Below are 25,256 nucleotides of genomic sequence, written 5' to 3'. Positions count from 1 at the left end.
TGGCTTATGTTGGGGAAAGGAGTACTGCATATTTTCAAGACACGTTATCTTAAATTTGAAGTGTAGCAGCAAAAAAAAATGAAAAAATTAAAAAAAGAGAACACTGACCTTGCATTTCAATAACCTAATATAATTTCACTTATTTTACATATATCACATTTTATAATCTATACAATGGAGGGAACAAGGCCTCCAAATACTCTTATACATCTTACTTTTACACAAGAGAATACACAAGTTATACAGCACATTTTAAAATAGTTTCCCTCTTTTTAGTATTAAAAAAATTATATATATATATATATATATATATATATATATATATATATATTTCTTTATAAATGTCTAAGAAGACCTTTTTAATAATTTTAAAATAAATCCTCTTGTCTGTGTGAGGTCTATGTACAGTTCAAAGAGATAAAAGACACCGGGCTGGGGTTGGGAAGTTCCCAAAACAACCAGAGATTCCAGACAGAAGGATGTGGGGGCTGGGAGCAGTCTAGCAATCTTTGGCTGCTTGGATCCATGCACCACCTGTAACACATGCAAAAGATAGAACATTGTTATGACCGGTACAGACAGCTGTCTGCATTTTCACAACAATCTAAACTACGTAATTCTCTAGTACTGGGATTTGAAATTTGAAAGCTATGAGAAGGTCAGAGTCTTTACCTAGCGCCTGGTTAGTTTGATGCTGGTTTTTCTCTGTGGATTCCAGATCTTGAAGTTCCAAAGAGTCCCTCTTAAAATGTGTAGCCTTCCCATACGTTTGAGAAGTCCTCTTAGAGTCATCAAAACAGTCTGACTCATTATCCTCAAACCCCTCATGCATGTAACCCTGGTATGACCCCGGCAAACTGGGGTGCACTGCCACTGTCACAGAGGCTGTTGCTGTAACCATAGTGATTGCATTGTTAGGGCGCTGCAATGCCCCAGGGCTGTGGGCTGGGGCTGTAGTCCTGTTTTGCTGCTGCCCTCTACCTGGTTGTGGCCCTGGGCCACACTGAGTAGTCCTACGAGGACAGTGGGTCCTGTCGCTAGGTAAATGTTGTCTCCTCTGCCCTTGGTACTCATGTTTGTTGTCCCACCGTGTGATCTGCGAACTGACTGAGTTGACTGCATTCTGCTTGGACTCGCTGCTCTGTCCTATAGAGATGTTTTCGTTAAAAGGTTTCACCACCTTGGAAGCAAGAACAAGCACAAACACATTACAAAAGTGCTCAAGCACTACATTGCAAACATTTTGATTCATAATTTTTTTCTGTCAGGTCAACTCACTGTGAGCTTAGGGAAGCTGGGGTTCTTGCTGGCTTTAAGCAGAATATGAGAGGTTGGTGGTTGAGATGGAGACGTGATGTATGCGCTCCTGTCACAGTACTTGTACTCCTCCTCGCCGATTCCAGAGGTGGTTGTGGTTTCAGAATAGTATTCAGAATCAGAGGTCTCAGAGAATGCCTGACGTGGTACCTTGGGGATGTGCCCAGCGTAATACCCGTGGTGGTTCATAGGAGGAGGCATGGGCTCAGGAGAGGGACTTTGCAAATGATTGCCATTGTTAGCGGGTACGACCTCAGCTGGGGGGCCCATGAGCGAAAGCAATACCGGAAGTAGTACTAAACCATTAAGGATCCCCAACAATGTCAGTATGGCCAAAACTGCAAAGAAGTATCTGCAGGCAAGAAAACAAGTGAAAAGAATGTTAACGTTAAAACAGCCACCAAACATCCACAGCATGTTCAAACATGATATGAGACAATAGGGTCATCATCTGAGAGGAAGGTGATATTCAAGAGTTCCTGTAGGATGTAGCTTCCCTTCTTATCCTTCATTTCCTTCCCTACATTTCCTCTCTCCTGGCGACCTAACAAAGCTGGAGAGAAATTCCTGGGATCCATCTTCGTAGTGAGTACTAGCTCTCTCTCCCTCTGGGAGCCCTCATCTATCACCACTGCCCTGCCACTTCCTGAGGAGATGTGTTTACATTAGTGAACAGATTCTATGCGTCAGAAACACTCACCCCTCTCCATTGCTTTTCTCCCTCTGCTTTCTTCCCTCCCTCTGTCCTAAAAGCTGCCATTGCTGTTAATGTAATTTTCTCCTCAGAAACTTAATTATTGAGATCCTATTTCACCCTGGCCAGAGCACGCCACCTCTATGTTTATGCTGAGCAGGCCAGGCCAGACCTTTGCTTTCTACCTTTTTCTTCCTCCTACTCTCTGTCCCTCCTCCTGGCCCTCAACAGCCATACTGGCTCGAGAGCTAATCACGAAACACTTGTGTGGAGATCTGCTGAAAGGTATTTCTTTCATGTGCGATAAACTCTTATTTGCAAAACTGTAAAACTGACCTTAGAATCCACCAACAACACTTTCTAAGGTCAATTAGTATTCCATGTGCAAAAGGGATTTGTTCTGACAAAAATCTCTCTCTGAAACCAGTATGATTAAGACTAATACTAAGACCAGCTATTTTCTCAGTGGAGGTGACTAAAGCAGGAACCTCAATCCAGGGCTGAAGACAAGCAGGAAACACCGCCCTCCACCTCCAGAGCCAAGAACATGGAGGTCTGGTTGGCACAGGCGCTAGCGGGTCTGGTGGAGCAGTGTGAAGTGGTTCAGAGTTGCTTAAGGCTGGAAGCAGCGCTGAAAACGTATGTTTGAATAAAGGGGCCAAAGGAGAGGGTGGTGAATGAGGTTTCCCAGGCTTTAGCTCATGGGTGAGCTCTAGCAGTAAAGGCTAGAGATATAAGGCTTAGAAGAGCTGTAGCAGTTTTGCCCTGTATACTGGTTTGCGTGTTAACATCCAGTGCTCACTAATAGACTGCAGGGCTGTGAGGGTGTCTGCGCCTCTGTGCTTCAGCTCAGAGCACTGAGGGAGGGCTCTGATTCACCACAAGAAAGACAGTGCATGAGAAAATTAGAGAGCACTCCAGTTAAATGGTTACACTAAAAAGAGACAATTCAGCTGTGGTTCAGACTTCTGGAGGTAAGAAAAAGAGGAATAGAATCTGGAAAAAAGTCTGGAATGTTCTTTTAACCTCCCACCCTCTGACCATTTTTGCTTCTGTCACATCTACAAGAACCTTGGGTTTAAGAAAGAAAGAAAGAAAGAAAGAAAGAAAGAAAGAAAGAAAGAAAGAAAGAAAGGGGAAAAAGTTCATCTTTGGCATATCTGCTTGGAGCATTCCAGACGTACAGTGGAAACTGCTGTCCATTGACCCGTCTCCTCCAATGAGGCCATGTGTTTACTTTGGCTCTCTGAGAACCGTCAAACAAATGAATCAAAAAACCCTGTTAAAAAGATTACAGGTCTGACGGTTATCGCACCACTGAACCTCCATTTTGGATCTATTTTGGTTTTGTCTCTATTGCAGCTCCCTGAGGAACCAAGATCTGTACTGTATCACAGAACCTCTGGTTTTAAAAGACTATAATTACCTATTTTCAGTCATTATGCACAGTCAGGGAGAGGTAATATTTAAATTGACCTCTAAAACCCAAATTTCCAAGGTGGCCCGTCGGGGTCTGTGTGTAAAACGCAGCACTACCGGAGACTCTGGTCAGAATTATATGCCACATTTAGACCAGAGACTGAGCTATGCTATGGGTTTCTCAGATGGAGACAAGCAAGCCTGCTTTCATTCCCTCCACTCCTTCCTCCCACTTCTCTCATGTCTGTGTCGTTAACATAGATGAATCAGACAGCTTAAGTGTGAACTGTTTTCTTTTTCAGTCATCTCTCTCTACGGCAATGGTTAGAAACATTTAGAAGAATCACATAGTTTGAGTGACTCTTTGATAGGAGTTCAAGAAAGGCACAAACATCCTTTTCAACACAGTTTGTAATGTTCAGTGAAAACATGAAGGCTGTTTAAGAATGGGAAAAAAAAAACAGACAAAGCAGCCAACCATCTCTGGCTGCACTTATGTCCACCTTTTGTTAGTTAAAAGCACTCATTCTGTATGACGGTCCTGTATACATGAAAAGATTGGAAAAAGGACGCATGTTTATTTTACTAAGTCAACATTCCGAAAGTGGAGCGTGATTTATTTAAGGAGTAAAAAAAAAAAAAGAAAAAAAAATGGGGAAAAAAAGACTAAACCATCCATGGGCCTTGCCTGGGTTAGACCTCCAGAGTAGACCTAGTGTTAGGAATTCTGTTGTTTATATAAACTGTAATCTTTTCCATTCCAAGTCAGGGGTTGGAAAGGGTGGCTCGTTCTAAGAGGGGCCGCTGAGCTTGTTCTCCTGTTTATTCAGTGTCCCACAGCCAGGAGATGTTTACAGCAATGTATTTATGCTACTCCCCAGCTAAAGGGCCAGACCTCTCTCTTTTTCTCTCTACTTCTAAACAGGACCTCCCACCGTGAATGCCCCAATGCTGGCACACCGCTTGCACCAAATGGTTTGCTCCAATCCCCAACCCCCAATCTTTCCTCCGGGCTTTACCACTGTCCAAAGGCAATCTGCTATAACAACCCCATGCAGTCTCCTGGAGACCCAAACCACACTGCTCTTCCTCGTTTCCAAATTACTCTTTAGTGCAAAAAGTGAGTGCTTGAAAAATGATCAAGAGGCATATTTTTTATTTTCAACATGCAGCTATGTTGTCCTGGAACCTCTAACTAAGCCATTTTTTTATGTCATGGGTCTGTTTGAAGTGGATCTCAAGGTTGTGGTTTACTTTCAGCAGAGCCTAGATCCAGTTGAAAAAAAAAAAGCTTTTTGACATTTTTTCTTTCTATGAAGCAGGCATTAAACCAGGCAGAAAATCTGCCCAAATGCAGTGGCTAGAGGGAGTTCACAACCAACTTGATTGGACAGTTGACATCCTCCCCGCAATCAGGGTGGGAAAAACTGTGAGCATGTGTGTGCATGTTGAGTCACCGTGCAGTGGGTTGTATATTTACATGTTTACAAGCAGCTGCTGCACTCGCTTGATGTTTCCTCCATTTGTTGTGCATTCAAGCGGCTCAAGGATGTTTGTAAGAGTGCTGTGGTGGTCTAAGGGGAGTTAACATCCAGACTGACAACACCAGGTGATGAGGAGGCAAACGTTACCCCCTGTACCCTACAGCCACATGCACAACTGTCTCCCTGCCTAAGGCCCACCACCATTTTGGACGTCAGCATATGGGCTGACCTCAGAGACCCGCCTAGAGAAGTGTCAATCACTCACCTCATGATGAAGTCAAACTCCGAGCCGGCAAGCATGAGCACTCCCAGCAGAGTAGAGATGGCGCCATCAATCACAGGAGCAAACATATGCTCCATAGCCACGGCTGAACGAGTGTTTCTGTCCCCAATGGCAGTCAGGAAACCCTACAATGTGGAAAATAGAGAGAATGAAACTAGTCTATTTTATTTATTGGCAGAAATACAAATACTGATGAATTACTGTGCAAGATGCCCTTACCAGTGCAATGTGCACAGTAAACTCCACTCCAATACCAACGGATGCTATAAGGATGACGACAGGAATGGCACTCAGTTTGATACCAATTAGGCCCATGATGCCAAAAAGTTCCACTGTCATCATGGCCAAAATAAAAACCTGGCGAGTAGAAGACAAAAATTTGCATGTTAGCAGTTACATCACAATGAACTATGTATATGGAAATAGCACTACATGAATCACAATGCAAAAATGGGCCTCACTGGACCAATATCCTCTACATTTTATCTATATCCTCTACATTTCACATGTCATCTGCCCCGAGTATCAGATTACATAATGAGTATATCCTGACCCCTCCCCATGTTTTGTCAATTGCAGGGCTAGGGAAATGACCATTCGGCTCTCACTTTCCTGGCGCAGTGTAGTCCTCAGTGCTTTCCTACTCAGGAGAAACAGTTTTTCTATAAATTAGATAGGGCACTTGGTTACGTCTTTGCCCTGAAAACCTTTGATGCTGGCAGGGGTTCCAATTTGGTCATGCTTAAATTGGAGATGGTAAAACCCATTTTACTGCAGCCACATATAGGCTGTGAAACTGAAGAGGACAGAGCTGGTTTTGAGTTTTTAAAAAAAAGCAAGTGCAGTAAACTTTACTTTATCATTTAAATAAATACCATAGGCTTTTACACAAAAATGTCTTACATGTTACAGCCAAACCAGAAATACATGTCAACCAAGGCCAATGGCCACTTCTAGTTCCTTGCTTCTTTATATTGATCTGCGGACCCCACCAGCCTGTGTGAAACACCTCCTAGCCCATGAACTAACTCATCCACCCACTACCCCCACTATACACAGTCCCTGATGGATGGGTTTAGCAGGCCAAGGTCGTGACTGGGCAGATCTGTCCTGTCCCCAAATTTCTGGACAAAGGCAGTTGGAGGTAAAAGCCTTCAGGAGAGCTTTGCATTTCTTCTTTAGAAAGTCTTGCTGCTCCCATTTGAATGACAAAAGAGATGAGGGGGAGAGTCCGTATGTGTGTGACTGTGTGTATATATATGTGCGTATGCAAGCAGCACCCTCTAGACAACCCGCCAAGGCCCTCCCCAGAAAACTGCCCTGGTGGCAAAGTTATTGAGCTGTGCTGAGGGGATCAGTGGGAGCAAGAGAAATAAGAGAATAGGAGAAGGGGCTAGAAAAAAAAGGAGTTAGAAATGGATTAGGGTGAGAGGAAGGCAGACTTACAATGACGCCTGCAGTCCAGGGGTTGAGCAGGAGGATGGCGCACACCAGGAAGGTGCAGGCAAGGACTACGCTGATGGACAGCAAGAACCAGTGGCGCAGACCAATGTACTGTTCCCAGAACAAAAAGGGGTAGCCGTTGGGATAGTTCTGGATTCCCTGACGTATAAATTCCTCGCAAACTGTACGCACACTCTCAATGGCTTCAATGAAGTCTGAGGCTTGTCTGAGGCCATTTAGGTAGAAAGGAAACTGAGCGAACTCTAGAGGCTCTGCTGCAGGGACTGAAAGAGAGAAGAGGTAATACTTTTGAAACATGCATCCATAAATATGACTTTGACAACCTTTCTAATGTCATTGTCTTTGGTTTACTTACTGCGAAGGTTCTCCCCAGTGGTGTCGTACTTATCATGGATCCACTCCCGAGGATGGGGGTAAAAGTTGGCTTGGGAGGCAGCGTAGCCTAACGGATCATTACTGACCCATACTGTCAGGTAGATGTAAAAAACCTCTGGTGGAATGAGACCATCCTCGTCCACCAGACGACGAGAAGTGAGCTTTACAAGAAACAATATGTGTAAATGTAAGTTTTGGGATAGATGCAAAGTTTTGGATGGGTATTTAAACTGAATGCTCCAATAGTTGACCACACACCTGGCTGTAGTTAAAAGGTTCTTTTTTAGAGCCAGTTTGAATGAGGAGCTTGTAGGCCAGCGCTCCGTCCTCTGTGCCATTGCGAAAGCTGTCATGGGTGATTCTGCCAGCTTCCCAATCAGCATCAAATGTAGCCTGCAGACCTACATGGAGCATGGATGGGTACAATTAGACCTACTGTGAGAAAGCTGTTCAAACCTTCCTACTTTTCTTTTCACAATTCAGTAAGCTATGACAGAGGATTGTTAAAATCGCTCCTCCCTTAGAAAGGGGGGTAAAAACTTGGGTCAGATTTAATGCCAATCCACACACACAAACAGGCGTATAAACCAAAAGTCCCCCTCCCCTCACTGGGTTCTCCATCTTTCTGCCTGGTGCTGAATAAATGTGTGTGGGCTGAATAAACTAACCAGAGAAAGCCTTTCGTGCTCTCCAAATTACAAAGTCTGGCAACAGCTGAAAAACAGTTTCCACAACCATTCTGTAATTACAGAGATCTCCTCACAAGAAAAGGAAATAGCATAGGGGAGAAAGAGAGAGTCTTTCAACTACCTCCAGTTTCCACAGCCTTTCAAAATAAATAGCTTCTTTTCAATTCGCTGGGTTTTAGTTATTGTGGATTCACCTCACGGTTAAGCTCTTAATACAAACTAATGTGAGCAGAGAGGTCACAAACAGTCTGAGATAACCCCTGACCCTCCCATAATCTTCTCTATGCCCAGGTGGGTGAAACACAAAAGCAGATGACAGAAACGAACTTTCACTGAACTCCTTTCTTTCACCTTTATAGATAAGAGCATTTCCCACTCAATGAATGAGCGCAACTAAAAATAGTTTGTGGCATTTTTCACCATAGCTATGTTTCATATTTACTGATATTTTGTAGATACTTATATATCCTTATCTATAAACAACACAATAGTGCAAGATAAGGTATGGGCTGATTTTTCAGACATAGTGTTAGGCATTGTGAAAATAGTTGTAGTAGTAAAAGTCGTAGCCTCAGCAAGCACTGCTAGAAAAATAACTTACCTTTGAGCCAGTCCTGGAAGTAGTGCAGCCACGTTCTGGGAAGTTTGTGATTGCTGTCCTTAACTACATATTTTACAGAGTTGAAGGCATTGTGAAGCTGAAGAAGCTGTCTCTGAGAACGGGCATAGTCAAAGCCATCCATGGTAACCAGGTACATGTTATAGAAGGAGAAGTATTTAAATTGGGCAGTGATAAAGTCATACTCCTTTGTGTCTCTGGGGACAATATCAGTCAAGTAGAGTCCATCATGAACCATTGTGGTACCGTAGAGGCTGAGGCTCAGAAGAGCCACAAAAACGACGACCACCACAGTCTTAGTTTCGGGCTTTAACAACAGGGGGGCATACTTTTCCCGTGCAAAGTTTGACAGATTCCAACGAAAGAAGGGCAAAGGCACACACTCGCGGCCCTCTTTGGGGTCCTCCACCTGGGCTAGAAGGTCTCGGGTGGAGCTGGAGGTGGTGAACAGCTGGGAGCCATAAGGGTCAGTGGTCGGAGTGGGTGTGGATAGGACCATGGATGGAGGACTGGTGGAGATCTGGGAAGTGGGTGGCAGAATGGTGACAATATGCTGACCAGCTGCATCACACTGGGTGAATGCCTGCACAGTGGTAGTGATGTGGGTGCTGGTGGTTATAGTGGAACCAGTGTAGGTGGGGGTGGCTGGAGCGTGCTGGTGGTTGTCGTTAGCGTCTGAGAACTCCTGAGGCTGGATCTGGATCACCCGAGATGAACAGGGGCTGGAAGAAAAGAAACATATAAATCCACATTTTGTGTAACAAAGGCTTTGGCATAATAAAAAGGGTTTATATTAAGTAAGGGCAGTGCATCTTAGTTACCTGTAGAAACAGCACAGGATGTCCAGTCTTTTGTCCTCCCGCCTGTGCAGGTCCAAACTCAGGATGGCAGGGAAGATAAGTAGAACCATGGCAAAGTTAAAGACAACCACAATAGCCGCCTGAATAAAGAGTAAGAGAGAAAGAGAGACTTCAGGATAAAGGCCAAGTCTTTTCGTTCATGAGTTCTACGCTGCCACCCGACTCCACAGCTGCTGTCTGAACTTGAGAAAAACCACTCTGCATTCAGGATCCCTCGCTGTTTTAGTGCCTCGGATTGAATCCCAGAAAGTAAAATATGCACCCTAAATCAACCAGCAACCCCCTCCCCCATCACTCCACAAATAGTCAACAATCCAAGGAAAGGGGACTCCCAAGGTCACAGCGAGTCTGAGCAGAACCCCCCAACTCCGCTAGCCTTAGACAGACATTATATTTTGTATCATTACAGTGCAGACCACCCAGGGTTAGCCTGGGGAGATCAGAGAAGTACAGTCTGATGGCTGGGTGATATACTGATATATTCACTCATCTCATTACCTCTCTCTCTCGGTATCCACTCCCCACCTGAAAACCAGGCTGTGACTTTGGTTGGATCAGGGGGTTTGACCATAAAATAAAGAGAGAATGCAAGAAAGAGCAACAACAAAGGCCATCCTCACTTTCAATTAACTTTGACTGCTTGTTTTTTTAAAGCCAACTTTCACTGCCCTTTTCAGAGAGTCAACGCCCCTGCCAGTCTTTCTCAATGGGCATCACAGGGTGCAATGGTTGATGACATGTACTCACACACAAAATACAAACTCCTACCTGAAGTGAGAAGGCCCGGAGAGCAGGAATAGGCACTAGGGCAGCCATGAAAAAAGCAAGCATGTTATTGATGGAGGTGAGAGCCACACTGGTGCCAGTTCTTCTTAGGCAGTCACCTGTCCTCTCCTATGGACAGATATGGCAAACAATGAGCTGTGATCTTCAAAAACAACAACAGGAAGCCTAAGCAACATTTTCGTACCTTGAACGGGATGTTGGATCTGGTCTCGGTAAAGGAATGAGCCAGCAAAAACATGTCATCAACTCCAATGCCCAGGGCCAGGAATGGCAGCACCTGTGGAGGAACACACAGCTCTGAGTTACAGCCAAGCCCTGAGGCTGAGTGTGAATTTAAGACGTTTAGGTGTGTATTTACCTGTGTGGTGGCGGCATTGAAGGACAGCCCCAGCAGCGAGCACAGACCAAGTCCTGCAGCCACAGACAGAGCAACTAGAAGCACTCCTGCCAGCCCTACAGCACCCTGAGACTTAGCACAGTCCCAGCGCAGCATGGTCACGCATGCGTATGCCAGCTGTGCATAGAGAGAGACACATGTAAGGGAATAGCTCCACACATATGCAGACATGCTCATCACATTTCCATTAGCCTTAACTAGAGTTGCCACAGTAATGGATGTCTTACCATGAGAAGATAACCACCTGCCACCCTGATTACACTGACGTCGGAGAAGGACTTCATGATGTCATTAAGAGTAGTGGTAGAGAAGGCATAAACGTTGGAGGAAGAGTTCTGAGGAATGCTCCCATGGACAACCTACACACAAAATCACAGTTTTAAACATCAATCCAGAGAATACAACTACAAGATTTTCAATATTTGGATTGGAAAGAGCATATATCCATGGGTCAAATCAAAGAGGCTTGTGACTGGCTGCAATTTAATAAATTTCGGCATGAGCAAAGTTGCTTAACCTAACATTGTGTGTTTTAAATGAACTTGTGCACTCATTGCGGAACAGAACAAATCTTGAATTACTTTTTCTGACAAGCCACACAAATATTCATTCTTCTGTGGGCCGTACCCTCATCCACCTCGTATTTTACCCTAATAACACACAAACAAGATAGCACGAGACCCTATGAAGTTTGACAAGTAAGAAATAATGAGCACAGATGCCAGAGGGCAGAGGTCAGATGGATCAGATGAGATCACATGGTCTCTCAGGCAACTCCATCAGCACCATGAATGGCCGACAACCTTAAGGGGAAAGGAATACCTCTGCACTTTGTTTTTACAGTGCCCTATCCCCCCAACCTCCCCTGACTCCACTTCCCTCACTCTTGCTATCTTTTTGAGGCAGCAGACATTACTGGAGACTCTTCTCACTCTGTAATTCTCTCTCTCTCTCTCTCTCTCTCTTTCAGTGAGCATGCTGGGTGTCAGTTATCACAAAAACAGCTTGTTCCTATAACTGGGAGTCTGTCAGTGGCCTCCTAGGAGGACTCCGTTTACTAGGCAGCTGAGGATTGATGGAATTCAGGCAGACGTTGCCATCCTCTGGTCTAAGGAAAACAACCCTCTTGCACCACTTGTGACCTCCTATGCTCTTTTTACCTTTCCACCCCAGCTGGGCACCCTCCACAGTCACTGAAACCATTCAGACCTCACAAAGTGATGTGTGGGTGTGTTATGAAACAGGAAATTACCTCAACGAATTTCCTCTGCCAGGACTCCAAGATGGCAGTGGCCTTGTCCTCGTTCCAGTTGATGTCATGGATCTCATAGTCGTCTTTAAAGTGCTCATAGAGCTGTTTGGGACTCATGAGGAGGAACATGGTCTGAAAAGCCTCCGCACTATACAGGAAAACACAGAGGGCTGAGTGAGATCTGAACGTACAAACATGCATGTGCGGATACCATTGTGTTGCAAAGTGATAATAAGAAAACGTTAATAGGGAGACATTATAATAAAGACTGGAATGATGCGTGTGGTCCCATCTTGGGCTTCTATAAATTACTCTAACACTTCCACTGAGATAAGAACAATGCTCAGATACTGGGCAAAAGGCCAATAGACCGCTCTCTGCAGAGACTTTCATTTATTGCAGATTAAACTGTGCATTGAAAATACACACATATGAGATTAAATTACAGGTGTCAAATATTTGTGCTCTTGCTTTTAGTTTACCTACAGTTTGTTTACTTTGTATCATATGTTCTTTTTTTCTGTTCAGTATGTTTTCATTTTCCTCTACTCTGCATTTCAGATCTGCCCATAGGTTATGTGGTTGTCCATCGTGTTTAATTGGTCTTTCCTATACTGGGGTCAGAGGTGGAAACTGATCCCTCTTCATGTAAGGAATTCCTTGGATGTGTGAGGTTATTAGGAGTCAGAAAGATTCCTCCCTCTTTCGGGTTTTCTCTCTTACTTTCTCTCTTGTTAGGGCCTCCTAAGAGAGGCCCACCCACATGCCCCCTCCTCTTGCCTCTCCCTCTTTCTTTCCCCCTCTTTCTCACCTCTGCAAGGCATTCTGGGAGTCCTTTACTCTTTCACCCAGGATCAACTCCTCCTGCCAGTGCATGAACTTCTTGGAGAAACCATGGCAACCACCCTGAAGTTCAGCAGCAATGTCGGGGACCTAAATAAAGCACAGACCACACAATTAATGCAAAAGTATACATTTTACAGACGCATATTAATAAGCTATTGTCATTAGCATTACAAAACTGTACTCACCTGCCGTGGATCTTTATTAGGGGCACTGTGAGGGCAGTCTGTGTCACTGGGATCCAAGCATGGGCGGTTCATATAGGCGTGGCCCACCTGAGCCTTATCTAGCATCTCTCGGAAACCCTCTAGAGATGTAAACTGGCTCAACTCCTCCATTAGTTTGAGGGGGTCCAGATTCATCCACTGAATGTCAGGCATGCCCCTATGACAAGAATCACAAAAAACTAAATTGAGACATTTCAATTAAGTTAGCAGACTAAAAGTGTCAATTGTATTACTTTTTTCAAATGACAGCACACTTTTTCCAAACAAGCCCCTTTACCCTTACCTGCTGCTGCTTCTCCGAGCCTGCCAGCACCAGTCCCTCCCTGGTGGTGGCGGACTACAGATGCCGCATAAAGTAGCCTTTATTATCCTGTTACACGGAGGGGCATAATGTGCCGGCGGTCTACAGGCTGCTGTCTCTTAACTTTGTGCATCGAGTCATAACGATTACCTCTGCCTCTAAAACATCTTGATAAGGATGAAGGCGGGCAGTGGGAATGCTGAGAAGGGCTGTGCTGACTGTCTTGAATGCTGCTTCGAGCCCAGTATTCTTAACCCCATAGCCTGCAGGTTTTAATCTATCTTCTCTCACTCAGTGGGTATTGAGAAAGTGGACTGTTGTTTATTGATGTGCCAAAGACTAATTCTCTAGGTGTAGTGGAGTTACAGTTGGATTCTTTTTAAAATTCTGATTTTCAAGGGAAGGGTGATTCTGGGAACACTGACAACCTCTAACTTGTAACATTATTTCATTATTATGGCATTGAAAATTATTATATATCACAAGGAAAAAAAACATTCCAAATCAACACCAAGTAAACCCAAGTAAAAATGGCATAGAACCCAGAGTGATACCCCCTGAGTAAAAGAGGGGCCTTTCACCGTGATGAGTATTTGTGGGTAAAGAAGAATAAAAGAGAATAGTGTCCTAACTCCAGGCCCAATCTCACTCTAATAACTCATGAAGAGCAGCTTCAAATAAAGCTCGTCCTCTCCCATTCCCACATACCAAGCGCCTTTGCTCCTGTTTGCAAAGAGAGTCTCCTTTATCTCCTATTTTTTGCTTGAGTGAACCGGCCTGGGTCCTTTTGTTTTTCCATAGATTGCTGCTCTTTGTTCCCTCAAGTTTTTTTCTCCCTCACTCACTCTCTCCCTCCCTTTCTCTCTCTGTCTCTCTCTCGCTCTTTTCCCTTTAGATGAAGAAAAAAAAAACAGCTGAACTGAAGCGGAAGCCTGAGAGGACATTAGCCTCAGTGGCTAATGCAGGCCCTCTTCAAACATGTTCAAATAGAGAAAACAGGGCAATAAGTAACACAATTTTTAAAGGCCAATCATGTTTCTCAGAAAACCTGGGTATTAGTCAACCTAGGTTGATGAAAGAGAGAAAAAGTCGATGAGAATTGATGAGAAACAGTCTCAGCCAGTCGAAACCAATTTTTGTCCTGCATGGCATAGAATGCAATATGGCTTTCAATTTTCCACCATCAAAATATTAAAGAGATGTTTTGGGTGGAAGTGTAAACTACAATGCCCAACATCCACAGTTAATTTTTCCTACTTTTTCCTCCATCTTTCTCTCTCTGGGCCCACGACTTGAATAATGCCCATTTTATTTGTTGGACAACTTACAGCTCCAAGCCTGGGCGATTACCATGAGAATGCACAGTGTTACCCAGTGCTGACAAAGCCGGGCCCCCTCCAGGGCCCCCTCACTGATGGACACTCACTCGTAAACTGAAAGAATGCTTACCATTGTCTGACCCAAAGGCTCCCCTGCCCCCCCACCCTTCCCTCCTACCCACCCAGTAGCAGTCATCTCTCTCTCTCCCTCCCTCTCTCTCTCTGTCCCCTTTCCGTAAGAACTTCTTCAGGCTGGGGGATTGGGTGGTGGGACAGGGGTGCAGGATTAGAGATTGTCCTGTAAAGCCCCTCACCACACTGTTGACAGCTCAAGCCACACTGACGACGGAACCAGGCTTCAGCTTATCAACAGACTAAATAGAGCTTTTGCTAGGGGCTTGATGTCAGAGTTTGTCGCAGCCAGCGCCGTTTTAGTTGAAGGTAAAGGCCAATTGTTATAGGAGCGTGTGTTATATCAAGGAGGGGGGTCAAAAGTTTCAGAGTTATAGTTCAGGCACAGTCCCTTGTTTCATGGTTAATTCTGGTCTCTTGAGTTTAGATATATTTATAATAGTCCAGTGATGCTATGTGTGACCTCATCAGAGATAGGTGGTTATATATTAAATAGGAATAAGCAGAATGCTTACGGTAAATAGGCAGAGCCTCCCTGCAATTTAGAGCCTTCCCAAAAGCAGTCCAAAGGAGTCACGATCATACAGGGGAAAAGCTTGTCAATCATCTGCAAAGAAATAGAATATAATCTTCAGTAAGGCAGATTTCATGACACAAAAATAGCCAAGTTAAGTTGAATAAACACTATAATAGCTGTCTAAAGCACTAAGCAAACAGTAATAAGAAAATTATTATGAAGCAAGCCAAAAATTGCATAATAAAAACATGCTTACCCTCTCAATCATGACATTTTCTATAATTGGGACTCCAGATTTGAAGCAAATTTTATTAAGATCCCAAGATCTGTGGGTAGAAATTGTACAACCACATATTAGAAGACTGGCCCTCATGTTTATAAGTGTTTGAAATTCCCTGTAATCCTGCTGGGGGTTGTACTCACTTTCCATAAAGAGACACTTGAACTTTGCTGGCTGACAGAGCAGCCTCCAGGTGGAGCAGCATAGCCTCCTGGGTAAGAATATTGTTTCCTTCCTGTTTGGGTGTCTGTATGAGCATCTGTGAGGTGAACACTGACTCCTCTCCCTGCTTCTCTTTTGTGTAGCGTAGCTCCTTGCTCACCCGACTGCCAGCTGAGAAAGAGAGACAACACAATTTGTTATTTTCAAATGTTCAGAAAGGAGACAACTTTATATGAGGAAAAATATGGTTTTGTGTTAATGGTCACACTGCAACAAAAAATCATGATCTCACTGAGAGGTTAATGTCACATTTAAACTCAAATTAAACACACTACAGTTCTCATTTAGCACACTAAAGAGTAAAAATACTCATGACATAGCCCACACTTCCACACAAGGCTAACAAACACAAAATCCTCCATAAATTCTCCAATGTGGCTGACTTAAAACGGACAGAAACTCTTTCCCAGCCTAATCTTGCCACCACCATTTTAATGAATGGCTAACTCCACACTGCTTAGCACAGACTGTGGTTCCTGAAAGTAAGGTCGCTCAAGACGTTGGGTCTTGATCTACAGGTCACCATGCCTGCTCCAAGATGTGAGCAGTAAATGGAAGGAGAGAGCAAGGCAGAAGAGCAGAGGCAGAAATGCTGTTCATGTGGTATGTGATGTTGGGATGAATAGCATCAAAGAGTGCAGAGGAAACTCCGTAGTCCAGCCCCCTAATTAACGGAGACGGTGGTGAAAAGAGAACGCGGGGTATCTGCGGCCAAGCCAAATGCACATGAAACGCACCGGCCCAGATCAGAGCCTGTCCGTCTGCCCCTCCACATCCCAATACATGATGACAAGCCTGCAGTGGCTGGCTGAGCCCACCGAGCCACTTTTTCTCCCCGGCACATCTCGCTGCCTGCCTCAGTTAATTGAGAGAGGGAGTGAGAGAAAAAGAGACACAGAGAAACAGTAAGAGAGAAATACAGAGAGAAAGAGAGGGGTACTGTTCCTGTCAGGGGTAGCCCACAGCATTGTAAGTGACTTAGAGATCCTTTAAGAGCAATCCTTTAACACACATGAAAGGTTCTGTTTAATGAAAGAAAAAACTGAGCAGAAACAAAAAAAAACTGCAACGCAAATGTAAATGCTATGTGACTTGCCCTGAAGCTTACAACTTGATGCATGCAAACATTCAACCTCCTGGTTCCATTCATGCAGCTATCTGACATGTAGGTTACATAAACATATTACTTAAAAAAATGTGGCGGGCTGAATCTAAAGGCCCTTTCCATTTGCAAAATGCAAACACGTATTTGTGTCGATCTACAGACAGCATGTTCATATTTAATGCATTCAGGCATCTGCAGGAATTGAGCTCCAATCCTTGGGCCTGTAATTACAGGGGCTCCTGAAGTAAATTATAGCTATTTGTGTCTGGTTCCTCCCATCTGGACCACCCAGCTAGAGGCCCGAGTGGGCCCCGCCGCTCAGTCACCGCTCCACTCAGCCATCCTCCAGATGGGAGCTTTGCTCTGTTCTCTCGGCTCGCTGCTGCCGTACACTTAAAGAGACAGGCACGCAAATACTTTCACAGCCAGAAACGCACCACAGATGGGGGGAAAAAGCACTGTGATGCACAAGAGTGATCTGGGATGTACATTTGAGATTCAAACAGCTAGAACTCTCAAACACAGAGGCCTAGGGCGATTTTCAAAGCACTAATCTTTGCTTTGAGTTGCTGGGACTGGAACAGGGTAGAGGGGTTTGTGATAATGAAAGCTTTTATGTTTAAAAAACTCAAAATGAGAGCAGCCTAAAGGTGTTGTGTGATATCAATCCAGCAATACTGCCATACAGAGCTTACTCTCTCCCAAGCACAGACCCTCCTTCCTTTGTTGTCCTTCATTTTTCACAGCCTTGGGGGTGACATCACCATCACGGGCCAATTATCCATGAGGAGGGTCTGACCAATGTTCCCCAACATAGCCGGAAAGAAAACCAGCCTCAGTGTCTCACAGATTAGATAGTTCTGCAACTGTAAATACTCTGTAGCACATGAAATGGTAAAAGCTGAAGCTAATCTAAGGTCTGCCCTCACTGGTAGCAAGCTTCAGCAAGCCTGTCTCAAGGTCCCACCCAGGAGTAGACCAGCAAAATGAGCTGGTGTGAGGGGGTTCCCTCCCAGTGGGCAGTATGGAAAGTGACATGTAATTAACTATGAAGAAGAAGCCCCCTGCTCCCCAGTGTCACCCAGCCAGTGGACCCTGTCAGCTCCAATCTCACTCATGTCCACCCTGGCTTGGCCTATCCAATGCTCTGCAACACATTGCCAACAACTTCCTGCTCACACTCACCTGAAATATAGTTACGATTACCATATTGATGCACGAAGGGGAGCAAGAAAAGTCTGAATGAGAAAGGTGAAGAAAAAATTGCATAATAAAGATACAATATACTAAGAACTAATTACAACAAGCATCAAGCTAAATTAACGTAATTTAAAGATTATGAAAAAATATGCTTTTACTGTCTACGAATTTAGGATTTCCATGTGGCGCAGTAGCAATGACCAGCAAGGTCTGAAAACCAGTGCTTTCTCCATTAGGACAGGCCACCTTCAAAGTGTTGTGGGCCAGATTAGAGGGATTAAGAGGCTTCTAAAAGGACTCATGCTGTTCTGGAGGAAGTCCCACAAGGAAGAGTGCTGAAAGAGACATTTTTACCTGTTTTCACCACCCAAGTAAACCCAAGAGCTCAGATACACAGTCGGGTGCCAGTGCGTGCCCACGCACACACTCTCCCATACGAGCTTTCACTCTCTTTTTCTGTTTCCCTTTTTCTCCCACACACATTAGTATATGAAACCACCAAGAACAAAACAAGCTGGTCCAGCTCTTTTGCCTTGGGTCCGTCAAGACCCCATAATGTCCATTCCAAGTTCTTTGTTAGATTTTTTTCTTTCCAGACACATTATGTAGACAAGAAGGATAGATTTGGCTCAAGTGCAAATCTTTTTAAACATCTCAGCTTCACTGGAACTCTCAATCACAAGCAGTCTCAATGGCTTGACCATGACTGAGAGAACCACCCCATCTCGCACGAATACAGTGGCAGATGGAGACTGCTCCACCTCTGCCTCTATGAGCGCTAACTCAAGACCACCAAGAGACTCAATGCAGGTCTTTGTCACCCTCATTTTCAGTCACTTTCAGTTGTTTCCCAACAAACAGGAAAAAAATAAAGAGAGAAACTCACTACAAAAGCAATTGGATTTGGATTTTTCCCAGCGGATAAAACAATGTGAGAGGGAGGAATGGTTAGCTTATCTTTGTGTGTGAAATGCATACACACACATGCATGTCCTCCTGTACATCTTTCTGAGGCAACTGTCGGCCTTGTTGAAAAAACGTAACATACATATCATTCATTGTAACCATCTAGATGGCAGGTAAAAAATTATTAAAAACAAATCAAGATGGCTAAAACTATGCTTGAGCTGGCACCTATTCAAACCTGATACTTCTGTCAGCATTGACATAAATTTCCACTGGTTCTGGCATTTAGGTCCTGGCCATTTCCATATGTATAGCCTTCCCTGTACTAATTATGCTAATCAGCCCTAGTGTTGGCTGCTGTGAAAAATAACCACATTAGGCACTCCACTGGCTGCTAATGCAGCTTAATGTGTGGTTGAAACATACATTCATCCCATGGTGAAAGGCAAAATTTTTCCACGTTGCTGGTTTCATTCAAACTGGAAATGAATTTATTGAGCCCAGAAACCATTTCTTTTCCACCACGTACCAAGAAAATGTTTTTTACCCTAACCAAAAGGACAAACTGTTGAGAAGGACAAAAAGGAGACCTTTTTTTCCAAAAAAGTGACCAGTTTCTGTTTTCTTTTTTTGTTTTTTTTTAAGATTGGATCAAAGAAAATTACCCTCATTGGACTGAATGTAAGAAATACTGTCTGAATCGGGCAGCAAGAGGGGCAGCTTCTTGGGGGTCTGGTGTCCTCCTGCCTCTGCTGGCGTTGTTCTAGTAACATTAGCTTAAGAATATAAACAGAAAGGTGTATCCTAGCACTTCTGCCATGGAGTCAGACCTCAGTTTGCCTCTCTGATCGTGCCACCAACGTCAATGGGACGCGTTTACAACCTAAGTATAAAACATGTTCTGTTGCTGCACTGACAACCTCTGGAACTGCATTATGCTCTTAACCAAAAAAAAAAAAACAAGTGCAATGCCAAACAAACTGATTATGTAGAGAAAATGAAAACCCAGAGTGAGTGAAGCCTTAATTGGCAACGCTCTGATTTGGGGTAGAAAGTTGCTAAACTTTGAGAAGGGATGCATTCAGTTCATATGACCGTTCTTGAGTAATGGGGGCTGGAAGGCCGGCCTGTGTGGGGTGGGGGGTGGAAACGGGGGGGTTGAAGTAAACATTTTCAACTGACCCAGGATGACTCTGGCCTTGTTTGTACTTTCTACTGGTGAGGTCTAAGTCTCAGCAGTTAGGGTTTATTTATGTAGCTGGGGTACTGCGGCTTGCCATTCACCTCCAATAATGCTTCATAGAGCTTGCTTTCTCTCGAATCCGGCACCAGGACTGGAAGACTGTGTATTTTCTAATGAATTATTGCATTTACCTTGCATTTAATTTTTGTTTAGATAACTGCTACTAACACTGAAAGGTCCACATGTGTCTGTGTAAATCCTGGACTTGTGCTGGTTCCCTCAGTCTACATGCATGTGGACAAGGTCATTCATGCAATGTGTATATATTCTTTATTCCACTCTTCTGCTGCCTAGTGGCTTCATACAACTCAAGCGGGTCTGCTACCCAGATATCCCTGCACACATTTGAGTAATGTTTGTACAGCTTGTCTGTGTGTACACGTCTGTCAGGCACACCAAAATCGTGTCAAAACGGATGAGAAAAATTAAGTTACGACTGTATATGAGTACATAAACATGTCCTTCTGTTTGAAAAAGTTTGCCATTTGTTTAGCCCGGCACACATTTTTGCAATGACCGTTAAATGCCAACAATCCTTTTGGGAGGCCAGCATTACTCAAGCATATAATCACATATCAAAGTCTGCTTTTTTGCCCCACACAGATAGGCAACTCGTCACTGACAAATCTTTCTTCATCCTTCACTCTACAAAAGCTCAATCAAATATTAAAATCCACAAAATTAAAACAAGATGTGGTACTGCTCGGTTTGGTGTCAGAAACCAGATGAAATAACTTGAGCTCCTTTGAAAACACAACTTTCTCAATCTTTTCTCCCCTTCTCTTAATTCTCCAAACAAATTCCCCTCTGCAATACGACACTGCACATAAGGAGCAAACATGAAATCCAGAGTAATTTAAGGGTGTAGATGCTAGAATGTTTCTTCGCTCACCAGCCCCCAAAACCGTCATCCTACATTTCATTTTATCACCTCTTTCTCCTGCCTCCATATGCAAGCTAAAATCACACTTTCCCAAGAATTAACCCATGACTTAAAGTGGTAGTTCAACCAAAAACGAACATTTTGTCATCATTAACTTACTCTTGTGCTGTTTTAAACCTGTATGACATTCTTAAGCGAAACACAAAATAAGGTATTTAAATAAGATATACAACTGTGTCTATACAATGAAATTCAGTGGGGTCTAAAACAACAATGGACCCCACTGACTGTCATTGTATGGACAAAATACAACAAAATGTCCTTCAAAATTCAGAAGAAAGAAAGTCATGCAGGTTTGGAATGGCAAGGATGACTAAATGACAATTTAAAATTTTGGGGTGAACTAACATTTAAGTCTTCATCTATACTTTTTAAGCAGCAAATCATCACCCTCTAGAATCTCTAGAAATCTAGAATTTCAAACAACAAACCATAACTTGCAAATAACATAACATACAACTTGCACATTCTGATATAAACATACTGATGCATTTTAGGCTAGGTTGGATAAATATCTCTACATTATGACTTCTTTGACAGCTCTAAAGGTATCTGTGGCACAACAGACAAAACACACAGTATTCCTAACAGGGTGCCTAAACCTGATTACTAAACTGTTGGTTCGTTTTTATAAGGCATCTAAACACAAGGTTGCTACTTTTTGCACATCATTTGATGGAAGGCGGAAGCAATTACAGGTGGCCCGGGTGGTCCCTGAGGACAGGGACACTTGGTGGCCTGGGTGACATTTGGGTGGGGGCTAGAGCAGAGGTGAAGATGGGATAGTCATCGCCTCAGGGGTAATGAGGAGGCACATGCTCCAAAATGCACAGCTGGGCAAGTGTGAGATCCACAGGCCCTGACTGTTTTGGTTTTCTTTACAGCTCCCCCACACACAACAAATTTGAATATTTGTGACAAATGGGTTGGAACATTTAAAATGTAGCCTAACTGGTCTGTCCTTAAAAGTCATTGAAATGGGGAAATGCTTATGCCACATTAATTTTGTAATAAAATTTTTTGGCTTGCCAAGTCATTGGAAAGCCCTCTTGATACATGCAACTATTTAGTAATCGCTGACAGCACCAGGGACCTTTTTAAATTAAATTCCCAATCACAAGACCCATTATAAAATCTTTTGTTTGTCCCTGTGACTTTTTATGTGTATGTGTGCAGAAGTGAATGTGTGTGCCTGTGTGTGAGAACTAACCTCTCCTTGTTACCATACCACTTACTCCCCATTCAGCCCAGAGCAGCTTTGTCAATGGGCTATTGGGGGAAACAACGCAGGCAGAAACTTTAGAAACACAGGCACTGCCTCTTAAAGGCACAGCGTTCCTTTTGAGCACTTTGGCGTTTCACTCCAGGAGCCCCATGCTTTATGCCTGCTTTACATTAAAACACAAATTTCACTGACAACGTCTGACAACTCCCTTTGCTTAACTCCAGCTAACGTTCCCACCAGAGAGCATTTGTTCATATATCACCTCCTTTAGAGCTCTGAATATTTCACAAGTAATTATAAACTTGTTTCAATAACATAGACAAAAAGTGCTTTTACACAAGTCAGAGAACGTATTTTTTGACTATGATATTGTGAGAAAGCATATAGGATTATGTCTAAAAGGTCCCACCATTTCTTTCTGAAACAAACCAATGCGAAGTTACCATGGATAGCATGTTTTATTTTCAAGTACAAAACTAAAAAAGCACAAAAAATAACGATGCCTAATATGCTTGTGCATGAGCATGTGCACGTTGTGTGTGAGTGTGAAACAGGTGGGTAAACTTCAGCTGTATTCACTTTTTTTGGTAAAGGGGGGTGCCTTTATTGTTGAATGGAATCCAAGAATAGTGAAGGACCACACAACGAGCATGAGGGGGAGGGTCAGCACCTCAAAGATGGCTAACGATTCACACACAGCCCATCTGTGCAGGGGATCAGCAGTGTGGCGAAAGCCTAGGGAGCTTAGAAGGAATTTGGCAGTGTGAAAACCAAATAAAGCTGCCTGAAAATGCACAGATAAGTGAGGTGCACGGAAAGGACGTCAAACGAGAAAGGGAGAAAAAGAAAAACATCAAGCGCAGCACCCACCGCAAACAATATAGGCTGGGGAGAGAACAAGAGAAGGCTTGCATGCGCTAGGAAAAAGAATGCTACGTGTGCGTGACAGGAGATATGGAATTCCAGAGGCCACGGTCTATGTCCGCTCAAAGATCCTGAGACTTCATATCAGAAGCCCACACAAGGTCTGGGTCTATATCGCCCAACAACTGCACCACAATCACATTTTCAATCAGTTAAGCTAGCTAAGCTTAGTTAAGCTAAGCAAAGGCAGTCAAATTGTTTGAGAGAGAGTTCTAAAATTGAGTTGCAATAAAAAGGACCATGTCTGTTCTGACCTTATGCAAAGTGACATCACAGCATACAGCTCACAAATAACTCGTTCCTTCAGATCAGCCCCAGAAATAAACCCACTCAGCGCATAAGCAAAACATGAAAGCTTGGACTCACCTTCCACCCATAGTTTCTCAATGTCCGTTTCAATGGCAGCGACCCGCAAACCAACAGACAGGGCTCCGAACACAAGAAGTCCAATGAAAAGGACTTTTCCACAGTGTCGCTGGATGTGACAGCCCAGAGAAAAGAGAAAAGCCTGGAACCTCGCCCGAATCCACAGTGGTGCTTTCTGTCCCACAGCTTTCCCCTGAGACACAAGAGAGGAACACTTATTTCACATGTACAGTGATGCTATTTCAGATCAGTTGTAGCACACGGTACCCTGCCAAGATAGTGAAATGTCCTGACAACACATGAATCAACATTTACAAGTCAGGTTATTTTCATTTTTGTGTAAAACATTTCTAAACGTGACACTGTTTGCTTGTTGTAAAGTAGAGAAAGTTAAAGACGTTTCAAAGCAAAAACTCAGCAAACCAAATGAAAATAATATGTGAATTATTTTAACTTTCTGTTCAAATACCACTGTGACAATTTCAGAACTGTTTCCTTATTAATCCACCCTAACCTATAGAAAACGCTAAAATCCCACCAATTCCAGGCATGTTGTTATATAACGTAGTAACTTGGCATGAGTTAGACAACTTAAAAAGCCTGTTAAAATGTTTTTATTGTGATATCTTTGTCTTCATCCATTTAAATAGTTGTATACCTAATTTTTTTTTTTTGTCTTAATTAAATTCAAAGTTTAAAAAAAAAAGTTGTTTTAAAGTTTGGGGTTTAAACTGTTAGAGTATTAAAGGACTTTCTCCAAACATCTCACAGGCCTGAGGATTCTCATCTGGTCTAGATTTGCTGCTCATCTCTTTATTAAAGAAGATGGTTCATTCAAATTATAAAAGTTAATCTATCGTACAGCTTTATAAAAGCTCCTTATAAGCTTTAGCTCTAAAATGTAGAATGTTAAAACATATCGGATCATGTAACCTCAAATAAATGCTGTCAAACATGTCTTGTTATAAACTAGAACTGTTTCAAGATACTTGGTTCTTCTGTTATCACACAGCAGCATGTTGCAAGGAAAATGAATTTGTAAGCATTTCTGGCAAGCTATAATAGAAAAGCAAACACTTTTATAAGCAATTTGATCAAAAATGTAGATTCATGGCTTTGCAACTACCTCACAAGCTTCCTGTAACTGGCAGTCCGAGCTGCAGTATAACTGGACATGTTTTGGTTTCACTCATGGGAGTTTTGACACATAGCCAAGCGTTCATGCGCTTCACTGATGCTTTGTCAGATCAAACTTAATCAGTGAATTCCTCAGCAGGACGCGCGCATTGTCAAACAAACACGCTATATTGTATCTAGACCAACCAGATTGAACACTGAGGCAGCATTAGGGACGAATTAAACGTAAAAAAGACTCAAAACGCGCGGACAGAAGAGCTAAATGAATGAAAACTCGGCTTTCATTCATAGAAGTCGCTGTCCACGCTTCTACTTTCATATTTAGCGTCGTTAACTCTCCATCTAAACCTATTTCCACCAAACTAGGTTTTGAGATGTATGTGTAGCCTGTTGATCAGTTCCTTCTCTCTAGCTTCAAAAAGAGAGTAAATAGCCTCCAACACTTCTAAAACTAGGCTAAAGAAAGTCCTTAACAGTTCCCTGGCTCCCTGAAATACACACGTTACCACCAACACGAAGAGCAACAACGTAGTGTGTGTGTGTGTTCCAGCGGAAAGGCGTTTATCACCTTAGAAATCTGTTTTAACGCAAAAGCGGCGTGGCAGTATCTGGGTCTCCGGAGGAGATCTGAGTTCACAGGCGGCGGAGAGCGTGTGTAACTTGGGGGTAAATCTCCAAAAACGCCACCACCGGCCGGTCCCGGGTCTCTGGGATCCGAGGCCATAGT

General features: G+C 43.4%; 1 protein-coding gene across 1 annotated transcript; it reads right to left on the bottom strand.

Moving 5' to 3' along the window:
* Window positions 1–499: 499 nt before the first annotated feature.
* On the bottom strand, window positions 500–25,256 carry LOC306845619 (protein patched homolog 1; the record flags this gene model as incomplete). The annotated part of the gene is made up of 22 exons (XM_079378524.1): window positions 25,098–25,256; window positions 23,393–23,585; window positions 15,402–15,591; window positions 15,235–15,304; window positions 14,977–15,068; window positions 12,671–12,866; window positions 12,451–12,572; window positions 11,640–11,787; window positions 10,615–10,746; window positions 10,349–10,504; window positions 10,175–10,267; window positions 9,973–10,098; window positions 9,166–9,284; window positions 8,327–9,066; window positions 7,295–7,437; window positions 7,017–7,197; window positions 6,644–6,924; window positions 5,417–5,554; window positions 5,180–5,322; window positions 1,279–1,669; window positions 673–1,180; window positions 500–534 (listed from the first exon to the last, which is right to left on the bottom strand). The coding sequence occupies exons 1-22, from the start codon at window positions 25,251–25,253 to the stop codon at window positions 500–502; spliced, it is 4,353 nt and encodes a 1,450-aa protein (XP_079234650.1). The 5' UTR covers window positions 25,254–25,256.

The sequence above is a fragment of the Barbus barbus genome (assembly GCF_936440315.1).
Source record: "Barbus barbus genome assembly, chromosome: 26".
NCBI lineage: Eukaryota > Metazoa > Chordata > Actinopteri > Cypriniformes > Cyprinidae > Barbus > Barbus barbus.
This window is presented reverse-complemented; position numbering and strand designations above follow the sequence as displayed.